The 23,143-nt window shown below is 34.1% G+C and overlaps 1 protein-coding gene across 6 annotated transcripts in view; it reads right to left on the minus strand.

Annotated features, from left to right (window-relative positions):
* Positions 1-23,143, minus strand: part of SNX14 (sorting nexin 14) — a 99,931-nt gene that overhangs the window by 26,913 nt on the left and 49,875 nt on the right. For 4 of the 6 annotated variants that reach the window (XM_059401017.1, XM_059401015.1, XM_059401016.1 and 1 more), the window contains exons 13-21: positions 20,963-21,118; positions 20,478-20,602; positions 19,987-20,045; positions 17,952-17,978; positions 15,259-15,391; positions 9,167-9,368; positions 5,294-5,377; positions 2,682-2,782; positions 551-662 (exon numbers count right to left, since the gene is read on the minus strand). In XM_059401017.1, the coding sequence (XP_059257000.1) occupies positions 551-662; positions 2,682-2,782; positions 5,294-5,377; positions 9,167-9,368; positions 15,259-15,391; positions 17,952-17,978; positions 19,987-20,045; positions 20,478-20,602; positions 20,963-21,118 (999 nt within the window). The remainder of the gene's footprint in view (positions 1-550; positions 663-2,681; positions 2,783-5,293; positions 5,378-9,166; positions 9,369-15,258; positions 15,392-17,951; positions 17,979-19,986; positions 20,046-20,477; positions 20,603-20,962; positions 21,119-23,143) is intronic. The other 2 variants (XM_059401019.1, XM_059401018.1) reach the window with 1 other exon arrangement.

The raw sequence follows: 23,143 nt of genomic DNA on the forward strand, positions 1-23,143 counted from the left end.
TTATCCGAGCAGAGAGCCCGCTTCCTCCTCTCTCTCTTCCTGCCTCTCTGCCTACTTGTGATCTCTGTCAAATAAATAAATAAATCTTTAAAAAAAAAAAAAGAAATCATGCTATATATATTCTTCTGTGTCTTGCTTCTTTCATTCAACATCATGCTTTTAAGATTATCAATCTTGTTGCAAATAGCTACATGCTATAGGTATTCATTTTATGAATCTATCACAATTTATCTGCTGATCTACTGGTAATGAATGTTTTTCTAGGTTTGGCTATAAAACAATGATGCTATGAACATTCTTCAATATGAATAAAAGAGTCTCTACAGAATGTATTTCAGAGAGGGACTGCTAAGTCATTCAGTTTCATACCAAACTATTTTTCCACATAGTTCCCAATTTATATTCCTACTAACAGTATATAAAAAGTGTGTTAGAATTTGGCTACACTATATAAAGTGGCTTACTATATAAAGCTATTCCTCTACATTAATCTGAAATGCTGATTATTTTCAGTTTATCCTCATATACACGATTCTTTAAACTGACTTACCAAGATTAACATCTGGTAGTATCTTATCAAGAAACTGTGTTTCCCCACCATTGGGAGAGAGAAAATCTGCCAGAAGTTGACTATTACTCAGTTCTGGGTGTTGTAGAAGTTTCTTGAATGAAAAAAAGAAAAAAAGGGGGGGAGGAAATCTCAAAAGGATCATCAAAGCTATATTTCAATGATAAGAACAAAAAAAAATTTAATCCTCAAAAGCTATTTTATATTCAAATAACAAAGCTACATTTGTAGAAAAATAGTATTGCACAGCAGCTAAGACCTCAGCCTCTACAGTCAGACACGAAAAGGTTTGAATTCCAGTTCTTCCACTTACCAGTGAAGTGTCCCTAGAAACTAAGTTCCTAAATTACTTAAGAGTTTCCTTACATGTGAGATGAAAATGCTACTTACTTTACAAGGTTGTAATATAAAGCATTTAGCATAGTACCTGATACACAGGAAGGAAGATGAAACACTAGCTAACATTGTTTCTGTTTCTCAACTATAAAATAAATACTACAATATCATATAACTTTCTTGATAATTAAAAGAAGTTGACACAAAGGGTTTTGCAGGAAACTAAATGCGTAAAATGTGAAATAATTTGGAAAATCTGTTGTCTGTTCTTCTTGCAACACTATTTTCTTACAAGATAAACTGACTTTTTAAAGCCAAAATTAACTCAGTCTTGCCTAATATTGTTTTGTAACTTGAAACAGTTAGAAAACTTTATGGGCAGAAATTTGTATAAATGAAATACCAGTAACTGCAACCTTAAGCTCCTGTATCACCAGAAAATACTCTTCTAGAAGGTGGTACTCTAGTCCTTAGAAAGATTTAGCTCTTTCAAATAATGGGTTAATGGTACAAACAAAGGCAAAGGTTAACTCTACTATATACAATGTTCAAATATCCTTGCAGTAGTTATACCAAAAAATTATGTAACAAATATTTTCTGGGTTGAAGCATGCAACCGTTCAAATACAAGATATAAAATATAAATATCCCTTTAGACTCATGATTATTTTTAATTTAAAAAGTAATTATTTTAGGCAAGAAGGCATCCAAATTTGGCTAAATTAACACTTAATAAAATCTACAAAATTCTGTACCCAAATAAAAAGAGATTTTTTTTTAACAACAAAAAGTAACCACTTTTTGGTCTTATGCACTTCATTAAATAAAGAAAGATGGTCATTAATTTTAAAGAAGTCTAAATCAATTTTAGTTAAGCGTCCCACTCTTGATTTTGGCTGACTGTACTAACAATGGAAATAACATACCAATTACATTGTTTACATAACACTGTGCACACACCGAAAAAAAAATTCAATTCCAAGTGGTGACTGGTAGAGAACCAGGAGATCCCAAGAAACCAGAAAAACATCTACAAATTGCAAAAGAAAAAAAACTGAGGAATAAAATGGGAGGGAAGATTCACAAGTTCAGAAGTGCTAAACACAAAATCAAACAGAAAACAAGACAAAAGGGACACCTAGCTGGTTTAGTCAGTAGAGTATGTGACTCTTCATCTTGGGGTTTTAAGTTCAAACCCCACGTTTTGGGTAGAGATAACTTAAAAAAATACTAATTTTTTTTTAAAAGATAAGAACAACAACAAAAAACTACCCAGTATACTTAGAATGCATTTCCTCTTATACAAGTTTTTTTTATCTTCTCGCACCGAAAGTTTTAAACTAAACCCAACATATAATTTTTCTTCTTCTAAGAAATATCTGGTATTTCATTGGTAATCAATTTTTTCAAAAAGTATACTCTTTTTTTGAGAGAAAGAGAGTGCACAAGCAGAAGCAGGGGGTGTAGAGGGAAAGAGAGAGAATCTTAAACAAGCTTCTGTGGAGCCCGACATAGGACTTGATCTCATGACCCTTACTTAGATCATGACCAGAGCTGAAATCAAGAGTTGGATGCTTAACCAACTAAGCCATCCAGGAACCCCTAAAAAGTACTTTTCACAATAATTCATTTTCACATGGAAAAAACTATCTTAAAAGAATTTTAGAAACCCACACTGACAGGTATCTGTAAAACAAAATATATATACATAAAAGATAAAAAGACAAATTAGACAATTGTATGATTAGTAACGTTTTAAACTGAGTTGATATTGTACCTGTAAATATTCCTGAAACTCTTCTCTCTTTGACTTTAAGAACTCATAATTTTTGGGGCCGATGATCCTTTTGGAAGGAAGCTGGGCATCAGGAAATGTGCCTGAAATCAATATATATGAAAGTTATTACTACGTTCTACTACTATTTTAAAAACATGATTTATAATTTACTACAGAAAATTCAGATTCATAATGCTCCCTCTTATAGAGATGAGGCATTATCCTTTAAATAACCTGGACAAGGAGCAGCTGAGTGGCTCAGTCAGTAAAGCACCTGCCTTTGGCTCAGGTCATGATTTCAGGGTCCTGGGATCAAGCCCCGCATTGGGCTCCCCGCTAAGTGGGGAGTCTGCTTCTCCCTCTCCTTCTGCTGCTCCCCCTACTCACGCTCTGGCAGGTAAATAAATAAAATCTTTTTTTAAATGTAAATTACATAATTAATTATTCTTCACAAAATCCATAAGCTTCAAGTCAGAAGTCTAGACCCAAGAACCTGAGTCTACTAATAACCAAACTGATCACCAACTCTGTTGACACAGATTTATTTACGCATTCTATACTATTAGTAAAAAAGCCTCAAAAAAATATCATGAGATTATTTTGAAGACGATGGGATTCAATGAGACAAAATCTTACAAAGAAAAATACCTATTCTCATGGGGGAAAAAAAGGTAGCATGCTGCTAATACTACACAAGATTAAACACAGGATTAAAAACAAAGTTTAAAAATCATGGACATGGGGTGCCTTGTGGCTCAGTCGGTTTAGCATCCAACTCTTGGTTTTGGCTCAGGTCCTGATCTCGGGGTGATGAGATTGAGCTCAACATCAGTCTCCACACTGGGCACGGAGCCTGCTTCAGATTCATTCTCTCCCTCTGCCCCTCCCCCCACTCCCTCTGTCTCTCTCTCTCTGTCAAATTTAAAAAAAAAAAATCTTAAAACAACAACAACAAAAAACAAACAAACCATGGACATGCTTTCTCAAACAGGGATGACTTCAGAAATTTAAATACCAAAAAGGAAAATATTATTGGGAATCCAACTTCGGTTCATCTAGGGGTTTAAAGTCTGATTATAGGTCTTCTCTCAATCCAAGGGAAAAGTTCTCAGAGATAGGAGATAAGGATGGTACTGATTAAGATTGGCAGAGACCAAGAGAAAACCATTTTTTTTTTAAAGATTTTATTTATGTGTGTGAGAGCACACAAGCAGGAAGAGAGCGCACAAGCATCAGGCAGAGGGAGAAGCAGGCTTCCCACTGACAAGGAGCCAGGTCCTCATCCCAGGACCCTGGGATCATGACCCGAGCCAAAGGCAGATAACCAAATGAGCCACTCAGGTGCCCTAAAGAGAAAACCATTTAAAGACAAGTACGAATTCAAAATCTAAGCAAAGAGTTTGGAATGCGACCTTGTATTTTTTTATCATCCTATAATAATCTCTTCATCATGGGTTTTGCTTTTAGTAAAGAAGGGTAAAAAAGGTCCTGTCCTGTCCTTCTCAATTCAGAACCAACCTAAATTTGAATCAGGGACACTCCATAAAGCTTCTCTAAAATAAAGATTCATGGGTACCTGGGTGGCTTAGTCAGCTTAATGTCTGACTTTGTCTTGACTTTGGCTCAGGTCATTATCTCAGGATGGTGAGATCGAGCCCCACATAGGGCTCTACACTGGGCATGGAGCCTGCTTAAAATTCTCTTTTTCTCCCCCACTCTCCCTCTGCCCCTTCCCCACTCCACCTAATGTGCTCACTTGCACTCTATCTCATAAATAAATGAATACAGAAATATACACAAAATGTACAAAATGACTGTAAATACTTCATAACTACATCCCTGACATTAACTAAAATTAATGGGTAAGAGAGACTAAAAGGTGAGGGGAAGAACTAAAAGGAACAGTGTTCCCCTTTTCTGATTGATCTATCTTTAAAAGAAATATTACTCTACAAGTTTTATTTCCAACTCTAAGAGCTAAATCAAAACATTTGCACTGATGCAAAGCAAACATGTTTATCAAGAAAAATGGTGAAAGAACAGAGCAACTCTGAAATTCCTGGTTTAAATTCTCTGTCACATTGAGATAAACAAAAATTCAATTGGAAAGAAAACCTTTTCTAAAATACATTTAAAGAATAGCTATCTTTTAAATTTTAATATTATTGAAAAAGCAATAAATGGGGGCGCCTGGGTGGTTCAGTGGGTTAAAGCCTCTGCCTTCAGTTCAGGTCATGATCCCAGGGTCCTGGGATGGAGCCCCACCTGGCTCTCTGCTCTGCAAGGGGCCTGCTTCCTCCTCTCTCTCTGCCTGCCTCTCTGCCTACTTGTGATCTCTGTCAAGTAAATAAATGAAATCTTAAAAAAAATTTTTTTTAATAAAAATAAATAAAAAATAAAAAGCAATAAATATGCATTGTAAAAACTTTTAAAAAATAAGCCAAAAATAAGTTAAAAACAGTACATTCCTATTATGAATAGCAGTGTACACAAGTGTCACTGTTACATTTTCTTGATATAATTACTTAAAATAAAAAAAACGTAATCTAGTTCAACAGTTTGTTCAAGAAAGCTAATGCTACAATATAACACTTTATACAAAAACAACATACCATGAAATTCTGTTAGTTTTGATTCAAGTACATAGAATTCTAGGTATCTTCTATAGACAGACCAATGTTCAGGCTCATGCCCAACTGTAAAATGAATGAATATACAGTAAGTAATAAATAATTTTATAAACTACTATTAAAAATTATGCCAGTCTCAATTTATTATTTCTTAACATCACATTAATATATTTTATCCCATATTTTAATTTTAAATTTCTTAAGAAATTGATCATTTTTACCTATTTATGAAGTTATCTCAGTAACAAAGAGTTTTCTACAACAGAATCACAGAGCTGACAAATTTCAAAAAATAATGCAATTATTATTAATTTTTAAAATGTCACAGAAATAAATAATGTATTTCAAAAAACCTTATAATCAATTTTGGGTCTCTCAAATCTTTACCAATTTGTCCAGATCTAAAAAAGTACAGAACAGCACTATCCAATAGAACTTTCTGCAATTCTGAAAATGGTTTATATTATCTGCATTAATACAGTAACTATTAACCACATGTAGTTACTGATCATTTGAAATGTGGCTAGTGTAAGGAACAAAAATTTTAATATAATTTAATTTTCATGTGGCTAGTGCCTACCAAACTGAATAGTACAAAGTAACGGTTTACAGAATGAGTTGGGTCAGACCACCTATTCCAACCCCAGTTCCCCCGTTTACTAAGTGAACTTGAACAAATAAGTTAACCTCATTGTGCCTTCGGTTGCTTAGAATAAAAATAAAAATAATTGTACCCATTACATAAAATAATGAACTAAATCACTTCTGTAGACTGAATGGCAGAGAGTAAGCACCTCAAAAATGTTAACTGCTATTATTAGCATCTAATGTCATTCTAGTACAGATTTGGAAATGCAATGTATAAAATCAACCAAAATCACAATAACCCAAAAACAAAGACTGTATTTAGAAAAAAACATGATGGGGCCCCTGGGCAGCATCTGCCTTCAACTCAGGTCATGATGCCCTGGGATAGAGCCCCACACGAGGCTCCTTGCTCAGGAAGGAGCCTGCCTCTCCCTTTCTCTCTCCCCTGCCTCTTCTCCTGTTCATGCTCAGTCTGCTCAGTCTCTCTCTCCCTCAAATAAATAAATAAAAACTTTAAAAAGGAAAAAAACATGATATAGTCACAATCTAAAAGGAAACTGAATTCTTCTTCTTCAACACTGGTCTTAAAAGATCTACATCATATTTATTAGTTTTGTTTTTTAAAATCCTAAAATTGTTATTTTGCTACATTATAAAGTCAGCACAGTATTTAAATGATGCACTATTTTTCCCTCATGGGCCATAACTTCCTAAAAGCACATTACATTGATAGTCAAAGTCTGCAGCACTGTTGAGAAAAATAATCCTTAGTTTTAAGATCCTTTTGGTTTAAATTTTATGGTTAAATTTTTAAGGAAAACTTCTAAAAATAAAGCACAAAAATTAATAATGCCTTTCCAAAAGACAAAAACAAAGTATATTTAAAAGTATATCATATATAAACCTTTGAAAAGGATGTGTTACATGCTCACATAAATTTACTTATATCTGAAGTCAAGTTTAAAATAATTTCCTGAGAAACGAGAACAGTGTGGGAAAAGCCAGACTTCAAATACTAGGCACAGAAGTAGCTGAACCCAGAAACTACAGTATTTCTTTTCAATTCTTTCTGACACTTACCATGCCAATCATGAAACAGCAGACAAAGATACGAACAAAAAACTATGTTTGAAACTGAAATCAGACTATAGTATCAACAATGGTTTGCTATGCTTATTAGAACACAGCTAGTAAAGCAACAGGTAAGACTGAATGGCAACAAAAGCAAAATCAAGTGGCACTGACTCTTGGCTAGACAGCGCAAGACCCTGTCTGGTACCTAGTTATAACAGGAAAAATCATAGATAGCTACTTTGAGCATTCTTCCTTTCCTAATCCTATGTTTTATTTCCTGAAATAGGATTAGCTTCTAAGAAAAATTTTCAAAACCTATTTTTTTTTTAAAAAGGCGGGAATTATTAGCACTGACCTTCATGTTAATACTTAGTCACTCATCTCTCAAAACCATTCCCTAACACTGCCACTTTTTTCCTTCTTTTACAAGACAATTCCCTCCTCCTAAGCTCAACTTCATTTTTCTAACATTCCCAACATGTGGACAACTTTGATTTGCTTTTGCTTACACTGAATGCCCTCACTTCTTAGACAAAACCCAGGGTGGTGACAGTTATCTTGTAAAGGACACTATTTACCCCCTTCTCTCTTAGTTCACACCTAAACAACTAAAAGAAAAAAGATAGCAAAATATGAGGAAAAATGATCACACTGTGTTTTATCATATTTTTATAAATTCTAATTAGCCCACAACAGAGGAGAAATGTTGTCTTAATGAAATTGGTATAATACCTGATACACTACCATACGCGTTACTCCTCGTCAATTAAGTGTAATGGCTAATGATGATGGCAGCAAAACCATTAAAAGAACATTACACAAAATGCCTTGTTGCATTGTCAACATGTCTCAAACGCATCTACTCAGTATGTATTGTTTGAACAAATTAATTAGCTAAATGGTACTAGAGATAACCTAGACAATCCTAAGCCTTCACTGAACTTTCTGTTCAGACACTTAGCTTTTGGAAGTGCAGCCACACTTAAAAGTTAGAAATGGAAAAATCTTTATCATTCCTAAATCTTTATCATGTCAATACAGAGTAATTGACATCTTTTAAGAGACATGGCCAAAGGGAAGGGAAGTAAGGGCAAAAGTGAACTATTGGGACTTCATCAAGATCAAAAGCTTTTGTACAGGAAAGGAAATAATCAACAGAACCAAAAGACAACTGACAGAATGGGAGAAGATATTTGTAAATGACATATCAGATAAAGGGCTAGTATCTAAAATATATAAAGAACTTATCAAACTCAACACCCAAAATCAAATAACCCAATAAGAAATGGGCAGAAGATAAGAACAGACATTTCTCCAATGAAGACATGCAAATGGCCAAAAGACACATGAAAAAGTGCTCAACATCCCTCTGCATCAGGGAAATACAAATCAAAACTACCACCAATCAGAACGGCTAAAATTAACCAGTCAGGAAATGACAGGTGTTGGCAAGGGTGCAGAGAAAGGGGAACCCTCTTACACTGCTGGTGGGAAGGCAATCTGGTGTAGCCACTCTGGAAAACAGTATGGAAGTTCCTCATAAAGTTGAAAATAAAGCTACCCTATGACCAAGCAAACTAGGGATTTACCACAAAGATACAAATGTAGTGATCTGAAGGGGCACCTGCAACCCTAACATCTACAGTAGCAATATCCACAATAGCCAAACTATGGGGAAAAACCTAGATGTCCATCAACAGATGAATGGATAAAGAATATGTGGGGTAGGGGTGTGTGTGTGTGTGTGTGTGTGTGTGTGTGTGTGTAATGGAATACTATGCAGCCATCAAAAAACAAAATCTTGCCATTTGGAATGATGTGGGTGGAACTACATGGTATTACACTAAGTGAAATAAGTCAATCAGAGAAAGACAATTATCATATGATCTCTCTGGTATGAGGAATTTGAGAGGCAGAATGCAGGGTTGTTGGGGTTTAGGGAGGGGAAAATGAAACAAGATGGGATTGGGAGGAAGACAAACCATTAGAAACCCTTAGTCTCAGGAAACAAACTAAGGGTTACTGGAGGGTGTAGGGCGGGGATAAGGTGGCTGGGTGATGGACACTGGGGAGGGTATGTGCTATGGTGAGTGCTGTGAAATGTGTAAGCCTAATGATTCACAGACCTAGACCCCTGGAGCAAATAATACATTATATGTTAATTTAAAAAAAGGTATTCATAAAGCTTCCTACCTGCTCTTCTATCATTTCTTTCGACATCAATACAAAACACAGGTATTCTCTCTTTTTTCTCTTTCCTTTCAGAGGAAGGATCTTCAAAAAAGTCTACATATGGAATGCTAATTTTCCATGCAGCAAGGTTTCGGGGAGTATTAGGTGTGCTCACAGCTTCCACTGGAGAATCATCTTCCATTACAACAATACCTTCTTCAATCTGGAAAAAAATCATCATGAAAAATGTAGTATACCCAGGTCCTTTAGACCTACAGCACACAAGATACAATTATAAAGAGTATATCCATATAAATTCCGTAATTTTCAAATACAAAACTTTTGAAATTAGGTGATACCAAATTTTCTACTAAAAATATAAAAATTAAAAATTAAAAACAACAAATTACTAGCATCAACTCCAGGTTTTATTACATCACCTACATATGAAAATTCCATAGAAAAGAGAAAATAGGCACTTCAGAGATTAAAGATATTGAAAATATACAAATACAGAAAAACATTTAACTATGGTAATAAGAAGTAAAAATTAATGGACTGATATTTTTCACTCTGATATGTATCGAGAGTCACAGAACAATTTTAACTAAGTACAAATGGTCACCAACTTATGACAATTCAACTTATGATTTTTCAATTTTACTGTAATGCCAAAGCGATATGCATTGAGTAAAAACTATACTTCGAAGTTTGAATTTTTATTTTTTCCTAGGCTAACAGTGTGTTGTGTGATAATCTCTTGTGATACTGGGCGGTGGCAGCAAGCTACAGCTCTCAGCCACTCAATCACAAAGGTAAACAACCAATTACACCGACAGTCATCCTGTACCCAAATAGCCATTCTTTCTCACTTTCAGTATAGTATTCAGTAAGTTACATGAGATAGTCAACACTTTATTATAAAATAGGCCTTGTGTTAGATGATTTTGCCCAACTGTAGGCTAACAGAAGTGTTTTGAGCTTGTTTAAGGTAGGCTAGGCTAAGCTATGATGTCCAGTAGGCTAGTTGTATTAAATGCCATTTTCAGCATTGCGTCAGGCTCTCTGCTCAGCAGAGTCTGCTTTTCCCTCTACCTCCACCCACCACTTGTGCACATGCTCTCTTTTTCTCTCTCTCAAATAAATAAAACCTTTTAAAATTTTTTAAAAAAATTGGGGCGCCTGGGTGGCTCAGTGGGTTAAAGCCTCTGCCTTCGGCTCAGGTCATGATCCCAGGATCCTGGGATCGAGCCCCACATCGGGCTCTCTGCTCAGCGGGAAGCCTGCTTCTTTTCCTCTCTCTCTCTGCCTGCCTCTCTGCCTATTTGTGATCTCTGTCTGTCAAATAAATAATTTTTTTAAAAAATAGTAAAATTAAAAAAAATAAATAAATGCATTTTCAACTTACAACAGATTTATCAGAATGAATCACCACTGTAAGCTAAGGAAGAGCTATAATTCCATTTCTGGAAATGTAATCTAATAAAATTATTTATTCTAAGTAAATTTTTTTTAAATTGTGGAAAAGGCACAAGTATAAATATATTCACTGCAGCTAAGTAATATGAAAAATGAAAAATGACCTGAAAGGGACCCACCTCCATAGAATTCTTTTTTTATCTCTTGGTTTCTAAAATTTTAATAATATATATGCTTTAAAGAAGTATTTTAAAATATTATTTGAATAATTCTTTTTAAAAAGAAATTTTAAACATGTTCTAGAAATATACATACAGAAAGAAGGAAAAACTGTATTTCATTAAATTAGAAGAGAACCTCTGAATTAACACATTAAGAAACCTGATCACCTATACATCTCAAACTCATGTTAAAGAAGACAAAATGTTACAGATAAACACATCCACCTTGAACATACTTTTGTATGTTTTATTTATTTATTTGGCAGAGAGAGAGGGAACACAAGCAGGGAGTGGGCATTTCCATCACACATTATTCTCTCTGTTTTTCTTTCAGTTATATAAAGAGATAACCTTGTCTCTTTATACAACTGGGAGAAGCAGGCCTCCCACTGATCCCAGGACCCTGGGATCATGACCCGGGCTTAAGGCAGACACTTAACAACTGAGCCACCCAGGCGCCCCTTGAACATACTTCTTTAAGACAATGAGTCAAAAACTGTGCACACTGAAGAAAATTCTGAATAGTCTACTCAGGGCAAATGAGTAGTAGGAAGATTTCTTTCCAGAATTTTAGCAACCTATCTTCACTCTCAGTTCTACCTTTTCCCCACACCTGGCAGTCACTTCTTGTCTAAGTGAATTCCTTCCCTCCCCCAAACAATCCCTTAGCAATTACCTTTTCTGTTCTTGTCCTAAAATGGCTTTCTATAATCTCTAATAAGGCTATTAGTGATCTTAGAAGGACCTCTTAATACCCTACTAAAAAGAAAAAGTCTTAAAGTCCTAAAAAGAAAAAAAGAAACTATAAAAACAGATTGTATGAATTGGTTTTTGCCTTTTCTGGGACAAGGTTATCTCTTTATATAACTGAAAGAAAAACAGAGAGAATAATGTGTGATGGAAATGCCCACTCCACTACTTGAACCTGAGGTACAGAGTAGCATTTTCTATGGCTATTACAACTGTATTTTTGTTAATGGATTAAGCTTCTGAGATATCAGAAGGGTAACTGATCATAAAATGACAGATAATTTGTTTAACAAGCTGACTAAACACCAAAAATAGGGCACCTGGCTGGCTCAGTCAGTAAAGCACATGACTCCTGATCTCAACATTATAGGCTTTAAAAAAGAAAAATAGACATTCTTAAATAAAAAGTCCCCCAAACTCAACCTAAGAAACAAAATGAGAAAATAAAATTCTTAGCAACATAAAAATATCCATGAAACAAAGGATAAATTGTTTAAAATGTATTACTGTTACTGTTACCATTTAAATGGTATTTATATCAAAAAAGTTTAATGAATAATCTCTAGAACAGTATTTTTCTAAAGAATTTTCAGGGCTTCCTTTAATGTTATTTGAAAGTAAGTTAATATTATAAACCAAGATTTAATGTAAAGGAAAATAAAGTACTTTTTTGTTTTCATATAGATCGTCCCTCTACCAAAAGGATGGAGAATAAGGGTGGCAGAGGATAAGAAGCAAAAAGATGTCCCCCGTTTCCTTAGGAAATCTAATGTTTCTCATTATTATCTTTTACTATATGAAGATAACTGCCAAAATACCAATGGGCATATTATATTCCAGAAGTTTATTTGCAAATCAGTTCTTACAATGGACAGATAAACACTTTCAAATATATTCAATTTTATGCAGTGAACTTTGGTTCCCAGGCCAACATACACATGTCAATCTAATCCATAATTTACATTCATACATTTAAAAGAACTGATGCTATTACAATACTGTACAGTGCTTATTATGCTAACCATATGCTGGGCACTGTGCTAAGTGTTTCGTGCATATTACTGGTTTAATCCTCACAACACCCTTACCTAAGCTAGATACTTTCATCCCCATTTCACATGTGAGGAAACCAAATCACAATAAAATTAAGAAACTTATCCAAGGTCACATTGTAAGGAGGCACTGCCACCAAGTGATCACATCAAGGTTTCTAAAAGAAATGTCTTCTAAGTTCCAAATGTGAATTACACACCACTTTAGTAGGAGTCTGGCCATTTCCCTTTCCCCTAAACTTCCTCAACAAGACAGAGATTTCTCAACGTCCCACAGATTAGAGCTAGCACAGTACTGGGCTACCTGGTTGGCTCAGTTGGATGAACATGCAACTCTTGATCTTGGGGTCATGAGTTCAAGCCCCACGTTGGGGTTAGAGATTACTTAAAAAAATAAACTTGAAAAAAAAAAAACCCAGCACAGTGCCCTCTAAATCCTAACTGATACCACCTTAGTGTGGGTCAATAGTCTATTCACCCACACCTGCTCTTTTAGAGTATTAGAGGTTAGTTTGCTCCCTTCTTTACTTTTCCTTACCACTATCTTTGCTTCTAAATCAAGAATCTTCTTCTTCTTCGGGCCACTATAAAACAGAACTCTCTCAGTTTTTTAAAAAGACTATCCTCCTATTCCTAAAGCAAACACACACACACACACACACACACCCCGAAAACAAAAACAGCTTATGTATCAAGTAATCACAGAAAACAAAAAATAAGAAGTGTATCTTCCCAAACAAAATTATGTTTTGGAAAGTTCACAATAACATGGGTAAATGCTTTCATTGTAATATGAAGTAGGAAGAGAGTAGGATAGCAACCTACATACATAATGTAGCCTAATCTATGTGGATGAGAAAGGAAAGGGTTTTTGTTGTTGTTGTATTTTAAATCACCAAAACGTTAACAGAAGTGCTTACTGAGTGGCAGGGTTATGGGTGGTATTTTTAAATTTGTTTCCACTTTTCCATATTATTAAAAAACTGAGATGGGGCGCCTGGGTGGCTCAGTCATTAAGCATCTGCCTTCGGCTCGGGTCATGATCCCAAAGTCCTGGGATCGAGCTCCACATCGGGCTCCCTGCTCAGACAGAAGTCTGCTTCTCCCTCTCCCTGCTTGTATTCCCTCTCTCATTGTCTCTGTGTCAAATAAATAAATAAAATATTTTTTTAAAAATAAAAATAAAATAAAAACTAAGTCTATAATATGCTTAAAATTTTTAAAATACATAAGTAAACATTATTTTGAAAAAAGACTACCTCCTCTGGTCTACTGTCTTTCTTCTACCCATACTTTTAAAAAAACACAAGGGCATAAACAGAAAAAACAATGTTATATTTGGATTACCTAAGAAGGGAAAAAAAAGAATTAATATTTTCTTCCACTTAAATTATGAAGAATCAATGAATTTCCTTAACAATTCATCATGCAATGGGACAGAGGTCAAAAGGAAGGAGTGAGAGGAAAAACAGGTTTATATACTCTTCCCTCCCCTATTCTTTCTTCTTGGTCATTGCCAATCCAATCACACAATCCATCCCTTTTGATATCCAGGTTAGTAAATCCCTTAAGGTCAAAGTCTCTATCTTAATCATCCTTTTATCCCCACTGCTCAGTCATTAAGGAGCAAAACAAGCATCCAGGAACTCTGTTTAATAAAGATTTGTTCAACATACAAAAAGCACAGATGAGACAGTATCTGTCTTTATGGATCTAACAGGTAGGGAAAACAATCATAAACATATAATTTCAAATACAACTTTTGGGTGCATGCTTTCACATGTGATCTAACAAGGGGCACAAAGGGGAAATGTTCAATTCTACCTGAGGACCCAAGTAAGGACTTAAGGGAAGCAGCTGGATTCTGAATGTTAAGGATGAATTTTCTAAGTAAATAATGGAAGGGAATTCAAAGGAGAGCATGTGCAATCATCACAGAGATAAAACTGCATGGTGGGTGTAAGGTGCAGATTCCTAAATCTACCAGAAATCTTGTTAAAATGCGAACTGGTTCCGTAGGTCTAAGATGAAACCAGAGATTCTGGACTTTTAATAAGCTCCCAAGTAATACTGATGGTGTTGATACATCAATCATGGTTTGAGTATCAAGGAGTAAGGGGATTTATCAACAATTCTGCCTGGACCAGATGGTTAGAAAGAGTTAAGATCAGGATACAAGGGGCACCTGGGTGGCTCAGTGCGTTAAGCCTCTGCCTTCAGCTCAGGTCATGATCTCAAGGTCCTGGGATCCAACCCCGCATCAGGTTCCCTGCTCAGTGGGGAGCCTGCTTCCCTCTCTCTCTGCCTACTTGTGAACACTCTCTCTCTCTCTCTCTCTCTGTTAAATAAATAAATAAAATCTTAAAAAAAAAAAAAAAAAGAGATCAGGATACAAAACAAAAGCCTAACTACAAGATGGTAAATTGTCTATCAGATCTATCGCAGCTAAGCAAAACTTATCCTTGCCTTAACAAGCAGTTAATTTAGTGCTCAGGATCTTTACAAATTAGATTAGCACCATGAAACTATAATAACTAGTGAAAAAAATATGGGATAGAAAAGAAGTCTAAAATAAGTAAAATAAAGGGGAGAGAAAATAGAAAATAAGCAATTTTTATGCCATTGTAGGTCTGAATTCATACATATATTAAATTGAAGAATTTTTACTTACAAAGTCATCTTCACCTTCAGCTAACCCATAATTAGGCAACATAGCTCCTTCCATTGTAGTACTTTTAAATACTCCTTTAATTTTGCTACCTATTCTGCTGATTCCAAATGATTCTCCTCTTTTCTGGGTGCTCCTAAACATTAAACAAAAATGTATCAAGTTCATAGCAAATTATCACGACAGTCTAGTTTACTCTAAGCAATAAGAATAACTGTGAAAAGGGTAAACTGGAGATAGAACTAACATAACTTTTTGGAGTTCTTAGTCATAGACAGCGTCCCAACATCTCAGAAGCCAAAAGTGACAGAACATTTAAAGTTTAAATTTGGAGGTAGGAATAAATGGGGCAATATTCACTAATAAATGTTTGAAATTCACCTACTTAAAACATTAACTGAAGTAAAATGTTTAAGAGATGAGAGCCCCCTAGTGGTACATAGTTCTTACTACCATACATATTTTGAAATAGCATAAAAAATGTGGTTAAGATCAACATTCAAAAAAAGTATTGATTTAGAACTGTACTGCTAGAATAACATAGTGTAACAGAAAAAATATATAAAACTATGACCTTCTCAGTCCTTCATTTTTAGACAGACCTTAACAAAAAAATTCTGTCCTCTGTGACTGAAAATTTTTAAGCAAATTTCAACTTTATAATCATACACTCAAAAGAGGAATGAAGTATAAAATGCGAAGTAACAAAAAATATCAATCTTCAAAGTAACCAAAAAGAAAAAAGATAAAATGCCATAGAGAAGGGGGAAAATGCCAAAGGGAATGGTTAGCAATAAACATAAGCAAACGCAGCCTAAGGAAGCAGCCTGCTCTGACATCACATATTAAATGTTGGTTTCATAATTTTTTCAAAAGTAAATTTCTAAAAGCAGAAAAGCTGGAAAGCAACAACAAAAAATAAGCCAAAACACAGCAAAAACTTCCTCCATAACAGCCTACTGTGCCATGTTTCAACAAAGAAAAGCAGAACTTTTACTCAGTTTAAAACTCATGCTCATTATGTAATGTTGCCTGAACAACAGATACCCAAACAAAAATGACTATTTTTAAATCCTAAAAAGTTTGCTTTGGGTGCTTAACTTAATGGATAGCTATTATTCCTAAAAGAAAAATTTATTTACTGAAATAATGCAACAATTTCAGAAATAAAAATAAATTGATCAAGTTTCAAATATGCCTGGTACATTAATGACATGTGCATTTTGTTTACATGTCTAAGGAGCAAATCAAACTTATTTTAAAACTGGAAAAACTCGGGGCGCCTGGGTAGCTAGGTGGGTCGAGCCTCTGCCTTCAGCTCAGGTCATGATCTCAGGGTCCTGGGATCTAGCCCTGCATTGGGCTCTCTGCTTGGCGAGGAGCCTGCTTCCCCCTTCTCTCTCTGCCTGCTCCTCTGCCTACTTGTGATCTCTCTCTCTCTCTCTCTCTCTCTGTCAAATTAATTAATTAATTAATTAAAATCTTGGGAAAAAAAACTGGACTCAAATAAGCAGTTAGTAGTTAAAAAATGTAGAAGATTATTTAAACAAGCATCCAATCAGTGTTTTTTTTTAATCCAGAACTATAAACACAATTCTCTCTGATAGAGTGTTTCCAAAACCAATTATGAAAATGTTAACAAAATATTATTAAAATCTCTAGAAGTTAGATAGATTATAAAAAATTGGGCTTTTTGAAATCTGATTATCAAAAACAAAAATCTCACTTCTGTTTATCCCCAGAAATACACAAATACTGTACTTCTTGCTTTTAAAAAAAGTTCTTTAAACACAAGTTATTTTAAAAGTAATATAGCAAAACCAATAACAAAAAAAAGAATAGCTTTGAACAGCTGGATACTAGCTTATCATTTTATTTTAAACTGACATTTTTATTTTATGACATATATCATGCTATTTCAAAAAGGAGATATCCAGGGGGCCCTGGCCTGCTCAGTTGGTAGAGCATGAGACTTGATCTCAGGGTTGTGAGTTCAATCTCCACCTTGGGTGTGGAGTTTACTTCAAAAAATAGATAAAATAAAATCTTTAAAAAAAAAAAAAAAGGAGATATCTAGAATCAAATTAGAGGTTGATTTTAAAATGATATCCTAGGGACACCTGGTGGCTAAGTAGGTTAAGCCTCTGCCTTGGGCTCAGGTCACAATCCCAGGGTCCTCAGATACATGAGGCTCATTGCTTGGCAGGGAGCCTGCCCCTCCCCTGCTTCTGCTCTTTCTCTCTCTTTCCCTCTCTCAAATAAAATAAAATCTTAAAAAAATAAAATAAAAGGATAGCCCACAAATAAAATAAGATGAAAATAGAGAGGGAGGCAAACCATAAGAGACTCTTAACTATAGGAAACAAACTAGGGAGGTAGCTGGAGGATGGAGTAATTGGATGATGCTGCCTTAAGGAGAGCATATGATGAGTCCTGGGTGTTGTACGCAACTGATGAATCGCTAAATTCTACCCCTGAAACTAATAATACAGTATATGTTAACTAAATTGAATTTAAATCGTTTTTAAATAAATAAATAAAAGGATATCTCAAATAGCTGATATAATGGCAGTAGTAATAGCAGTGTTTCTTTTTTCCCTTTTTGTTGTACTTTTTAAGTTATTTTGGGTATACTTTCTGAACTTAAACAGATAATTTATATAGAAAAAAAAATCACATGCTGTCTCAAGACTTACCGAAAATCATCCAAACTTAGGCTACCTCTGCAGTAACAGATATGTGAAATTATATAAGGAAAGGAGAGAGAAAGAAAGCCCAGATATTAAAAAAGTTTCACTTTAGAACACAAAATAAAATTTAAAAGCTTTAAAAGTTACACAACTGGATAGCATTCATTTTTGCAAAGAATGTGTATAACAAAATAAAGGAAAGAGAAAGCACCATGGCTGTTCAGGAGGGAACTGGGCGTATGAATTCTAGCTCATTAAAAAAAAAGTTCTTAAACTAGTATGTCATGAAATATCTGTTATTTTTTGCCCTCACTTAGACACACAATTTGTTTGATATGGTGGAAAGTCTGCAGAGACTAAGCCACCAAAAATTTGGCACAGAAAACAAGCTCAGTGTTGTCCAACATGAAATTCAAGTCCATATTAGATTTAATTATGTGTGCTTCACACATTCTGAAATATATGTTTTAAGCTAAGAAACAAAGTGAACAAAAAAAAAAAATCCCTAAATATATTTTTTAAGCCATCCTTTGAGTATGGAAGAAACAGAACAAGCTAACATTAATATGCATTAAAATTTTTACTTTTAAAATAAAATTAAACAGAATATAGACATAAAATATATGAATTAATATTATACATATTTTAAGTCACTTAGCAAATTAGCAATGCTACTCTAAATTTTCAATAAAAGAACATTAAGTAAGTCTTTTTCTTATTTTATATAGGTAAATGAATAAGTATCACAGAAGCAGAGTCCTGACAAGACTGATAGTTAACATTAAAGTCAGGTCAATATAAAGAAAAACATACTTTTAAAGACCATAATCAGTACCCACAATGAAAAAAGTCCATATTTTCTTTCTGTTCATTTTATATTTTAAAGAAAGCAAAATTAATGTAGTATGTTGAAGACAACCAGGTGTTCTCAAAGTGGCAAAGAAAGCTTTCCAGCTCTGAAGTGATGACACTGACTTAGCTCCTCAGCAGGTTTATAAGATCAAAGAACCACTTCCTCTTAAATAGTCCTATACAGGAGAGTGATTAGGCTTAATATTCTACTATGGCACTCCAAACATTCTGAATATAAACAGAAATAAATTCCACCTGCTTCTCAAATGATTCTGGAAAATTTAATAAAACTCTAAAAAGTATTTAAATCAAAGAAGAGATATTTTAATTGGGTAAAGTATGCTGTTTTAAATAACAAGGATAGAATTTTTGTTAAGTAAAGTCAGTGTTTCACAATTGTAATATATAAAGTCAATAATCAAAAAATTCATACCCGTTTCTACATCCCTTGGTTATGTCCAAAAACACAATATATTCTCCCAATGGCTAAGGTTTTCACATTTTCCCTCGTACAATCTAAAAATTTACTCCAGTTTCTGACCTACTTTGCACCACATCTCCAATTTATTTATATATTAGATTCTTGCTCAAACAACCTGGAAGGTGTTGAGAGCAACGTGAATATTCTGTGGATTTATAGATTTGATATCTGTGTCAATTTTGTACATATAACAACATAAGGGCAAATCAAGACATTACTTATCCAGTTATAAATGGATTAAGTTCTCTTTTCTGTTATTTCTCTGAGTTAACTGAGTTCTCTGAGTTAACTGCACACATATATTTCCAGAAAGCAAGAAGGGAAACAGAGAAAAAACTCTCCACATTTGTAACCAGTAAGTACTCAAATGAAAAATATTCTCTGGGGGGGAGAAAAAACCTGTCTAAAATTGAGTTATCTGTAGATTTCATCTATGCATGTAGTCTATGTACCAAGGCAATGGTGTGTTGTCTTAAGTTTTTCTAAAAGAATTTCAGGCATTTCCTGGTTACTCTATATTGTACAACTCTACAATTACTTAATAAAATGTCTTGTCTACTTGTGTAGCAATGGAACCAGAGAGTCAAAGAAAAACAGACTAAGAAAGAAAATACTATCATAAGAATAATTTGTATCAAAAAAAAAAAAAAGAATAATTTGTATCAATAATTACAAAAACAAACCATACAGATGACTTATCATACCTACCTGTTCAATTTTGAATTGCGTGTTGGTGATTCTGCACCTCTTAAAAGTTGCCTGAAATACTTTAAAAAAATTATGATTAAACCATTTTATATTAAAACACGCTATTTTACCTTACTACTTTCCACTTTAAAGAAAATTTAAATCAAGTGAAAACAACCATAGGCAAATAGAGTTAAGGATTACAATACTGCAAATGGAGAAATTTAGGCAATTTGATTTCCACATCTGTGAATAATATATGTAAAAGATGAGTGGAGTTTCTGCATCATGACAGTATTACAAAGCCACTCATGCATATGTCAAATGAGGTAGACCAATTTGGCCACAATTTTTACAGTAAACTTCTAAGCTCCATTAGTTTCTGTAGTGAAAGAGTATTTTTTTTTAATTAATCATGTTTTAGTTTTGTTATTTGAATCACTCTATTGATATCAAAGCCACTATTAAATTTTGATGTAAATTCCTTAAACAAGATTAATATTTTGACTTACTTCATCACTGTGGCAGAACATAGGTGTAAACACATTCTCCAAAAGAGACAGTACATGTTCATATGCTTCAAAAAGACATCTCATAGTTTGAAGTTTCACAACATCTATATACGGGCCTTCAGCAACTATTAAGAAAAAGTAATATTGTAAAAATTGTTTAAGAATACCATAAATACATCATGTATTAGTTTAAAATACAGTGAAAGAACATACAAACAGTTTTTGCAGAAAAGCCACTTGTAAGGTATAAAAATCAAACAAGGATAAGGAACCAGAACCACCAAGCTCCAGTTTTGGCAAGTGTTAGTTATGTGAATTGTGAGTAAATTTCTTCATGAAAGCTTTCATCCTTTTAGTTAAACAGGATAATGGCTACCTATGCACCTCACACAGCTCTTATAATAATAAACACTGAATACAGGAGAAAACTCTGTAAACATTAATAGTTGTAAAAGGGCTATAGTCTCACCACATCTTTGACTTACTTTTCTGAATCTCTTCTACAATAAAGGGATCAAATCGAATTTTGTCTATACTTTCATCCAAACAGTATGTTTTATAAATCTTCTGCAACTCTTCATGAAGAGACAGCATTTCATCATTTGATAACTCTGGTCGTAAAATTCTATCATTGAACTCCTCTAACAAATTAGGGCAAAGTAAGAAAAAATGAATTATTTCAATATAACATAATATAATGTAATATAATTTATAACATAACATAATACTGTTCCCAGTCTAACTGTAATCAATACTAAAAGCAACAATTACAATCTATTCATCATTTTAAGCTTTCTAAAAAAATTTAATTGGAAATAAAACTACTACCCAGATGAAAGAGAAACTCAGTTACCCAAATATTTTATGATAATATAAAATATGTAAATACTTGCATAGCAATATGAATTTCTAAAATTTAGATTAGTGTATTTAAAGAACATATTTTATACCAAGGGTCTTTAATACTTTGAAATCCAATTCACTAAACAGTGAAACCTAAGGCTTTTTTAAGCTCCAGTCAATATTTTTAAACAATACTTCCATCTATCATGGAGACTACACACTACTAATGAGGCTGAGTATATGAACAAATTAATCTTTTTTTCTAAAATCACAGATGATGCAGTAGAATAGACAAAATATTAACTGCCTTTCCTTACTACAAGAGACATTAACATGGACTTCATCCCCTAATTTTTAATTATTCAACTGATAAACAGAGAGGAAAGGAAGTAGTTTTTTTAAAAAAAGGAATAGAACATATATGATTTTGGGACAACAGCAAATTCATATAATTAGAGCCTTGAAGGGAAAAGAAAAAAAATGAGGTAGAATATCTGAAGAGATAAAATACAAGAAATTTCTTTCTTTCTTTTTTTTTTTTTTTTTTGAAAATTTTTAGGGAAGGAGAGAGAGCATGAGTGGTGGGAGAATGGGGGGAGGATTGGAGGAGAGAAAAGAACTGATCCCAAACACGCTCCACACCCAGAATAGAGCCCAACACAGGGCTCAACCTCACGACTGAGAGATCCTGATCAGAACAAAAACCCAAGAGTCAGACATTTAAATGCTTTAGCCACCCAGGCACCTCAACAGCCAAGAAGTTTCAAAAGTGATGAAAGACACCAACTTATATACTCAACTCAGTAAAATCCAAGCAGAACATACAAAAAGAAAAAAATACATAGTATAGTCAAATTTCTGAGAACCAAAAATTAAGAGAAAACTGTAAAACCAACCAGGGAGAAAGGCAATATTATAGAGAGAGGTGCATACATAAGAATGGTAGGTAATTTCACCTTAGAAGGAACAGAATTGGGGCACCTGGGTGGCTCAGTCGGATCAAGTGTCCAAATCTTGATTTCACCTCAGATCATTATCTCAGGGTGCTGAAAGTAAAACCTGTCAACCTAAAATTCCATATTTCATAAAAATACCCATCAAAATGAAGACAAAATAAACATCTTTCCAAAATGACAAAAACTCATAGTCCAATATGGCAGAGGAGTAGGAGGTCTTAGTTTCCTCTAGTCTCATGGAATTTAGCTAGATAGCTATCATATAATTTTGAACACCTGAGAACTCAACCAAGGATCTAAGGAAAGAATAGCTGTTACTCTACATATAGAAAGACAACCACTTTCTGAAAGAATAACAAGAGAGAAAAACACACCTCAAGAAAGAACAAAAGAGGCAATACTGCCAGGGACTTAATCATTATGGATATAAGTAAGATGTCAGAACTGAGTTCAGAATAATGATTTAAAAGATACTAGTGGGCTTGAAAAAAGCATAGAAGACACAAGAGAATCCTTTCCTGGAGAAATAAAAGAATAAAATCTAATCAAGTCAAAATCAAAAAGGCTATTAATGAGATGCAATAAAAAAATGGAGGCTCTAACTGCTAGGATAAATGAGGCAAAAGAGAGAATTAGTGATAGAGGAGACAAAATGATGGATAATAAAGCAGCTGAGAAAAAGAGAGATAAACAACTACTGCATCATGAAGGGAGAACTTGAGAGATACCATAAAGCAAAACAGTGTTAGAATAATTGAGATCCCAGAAGAAGAGGAAGGCAGAGGCAGAAGGTATTTGCAGCAAATTATAGCAGAGAACTTCTCTAATCTGGGAAAGGGAGCAGGCATTTAAGTCCAGGAGGCACAG

Source organism: Mustela nigripes, chromosome 5 (assembly GCF_022355385.1).
Source record: "Mustela nigripes isolate SB6536 chromosome 5, MUSNIG.SB6536, whole genome shotgun sequence".
In the NCBI taxonomy this organism is placed as follows: domain Eukaryota; kingdom Metazoa; phylum Chordata; class Mammalia; order Carnivora; family Mustelidae; genus Mustela; species Mustela nigripes.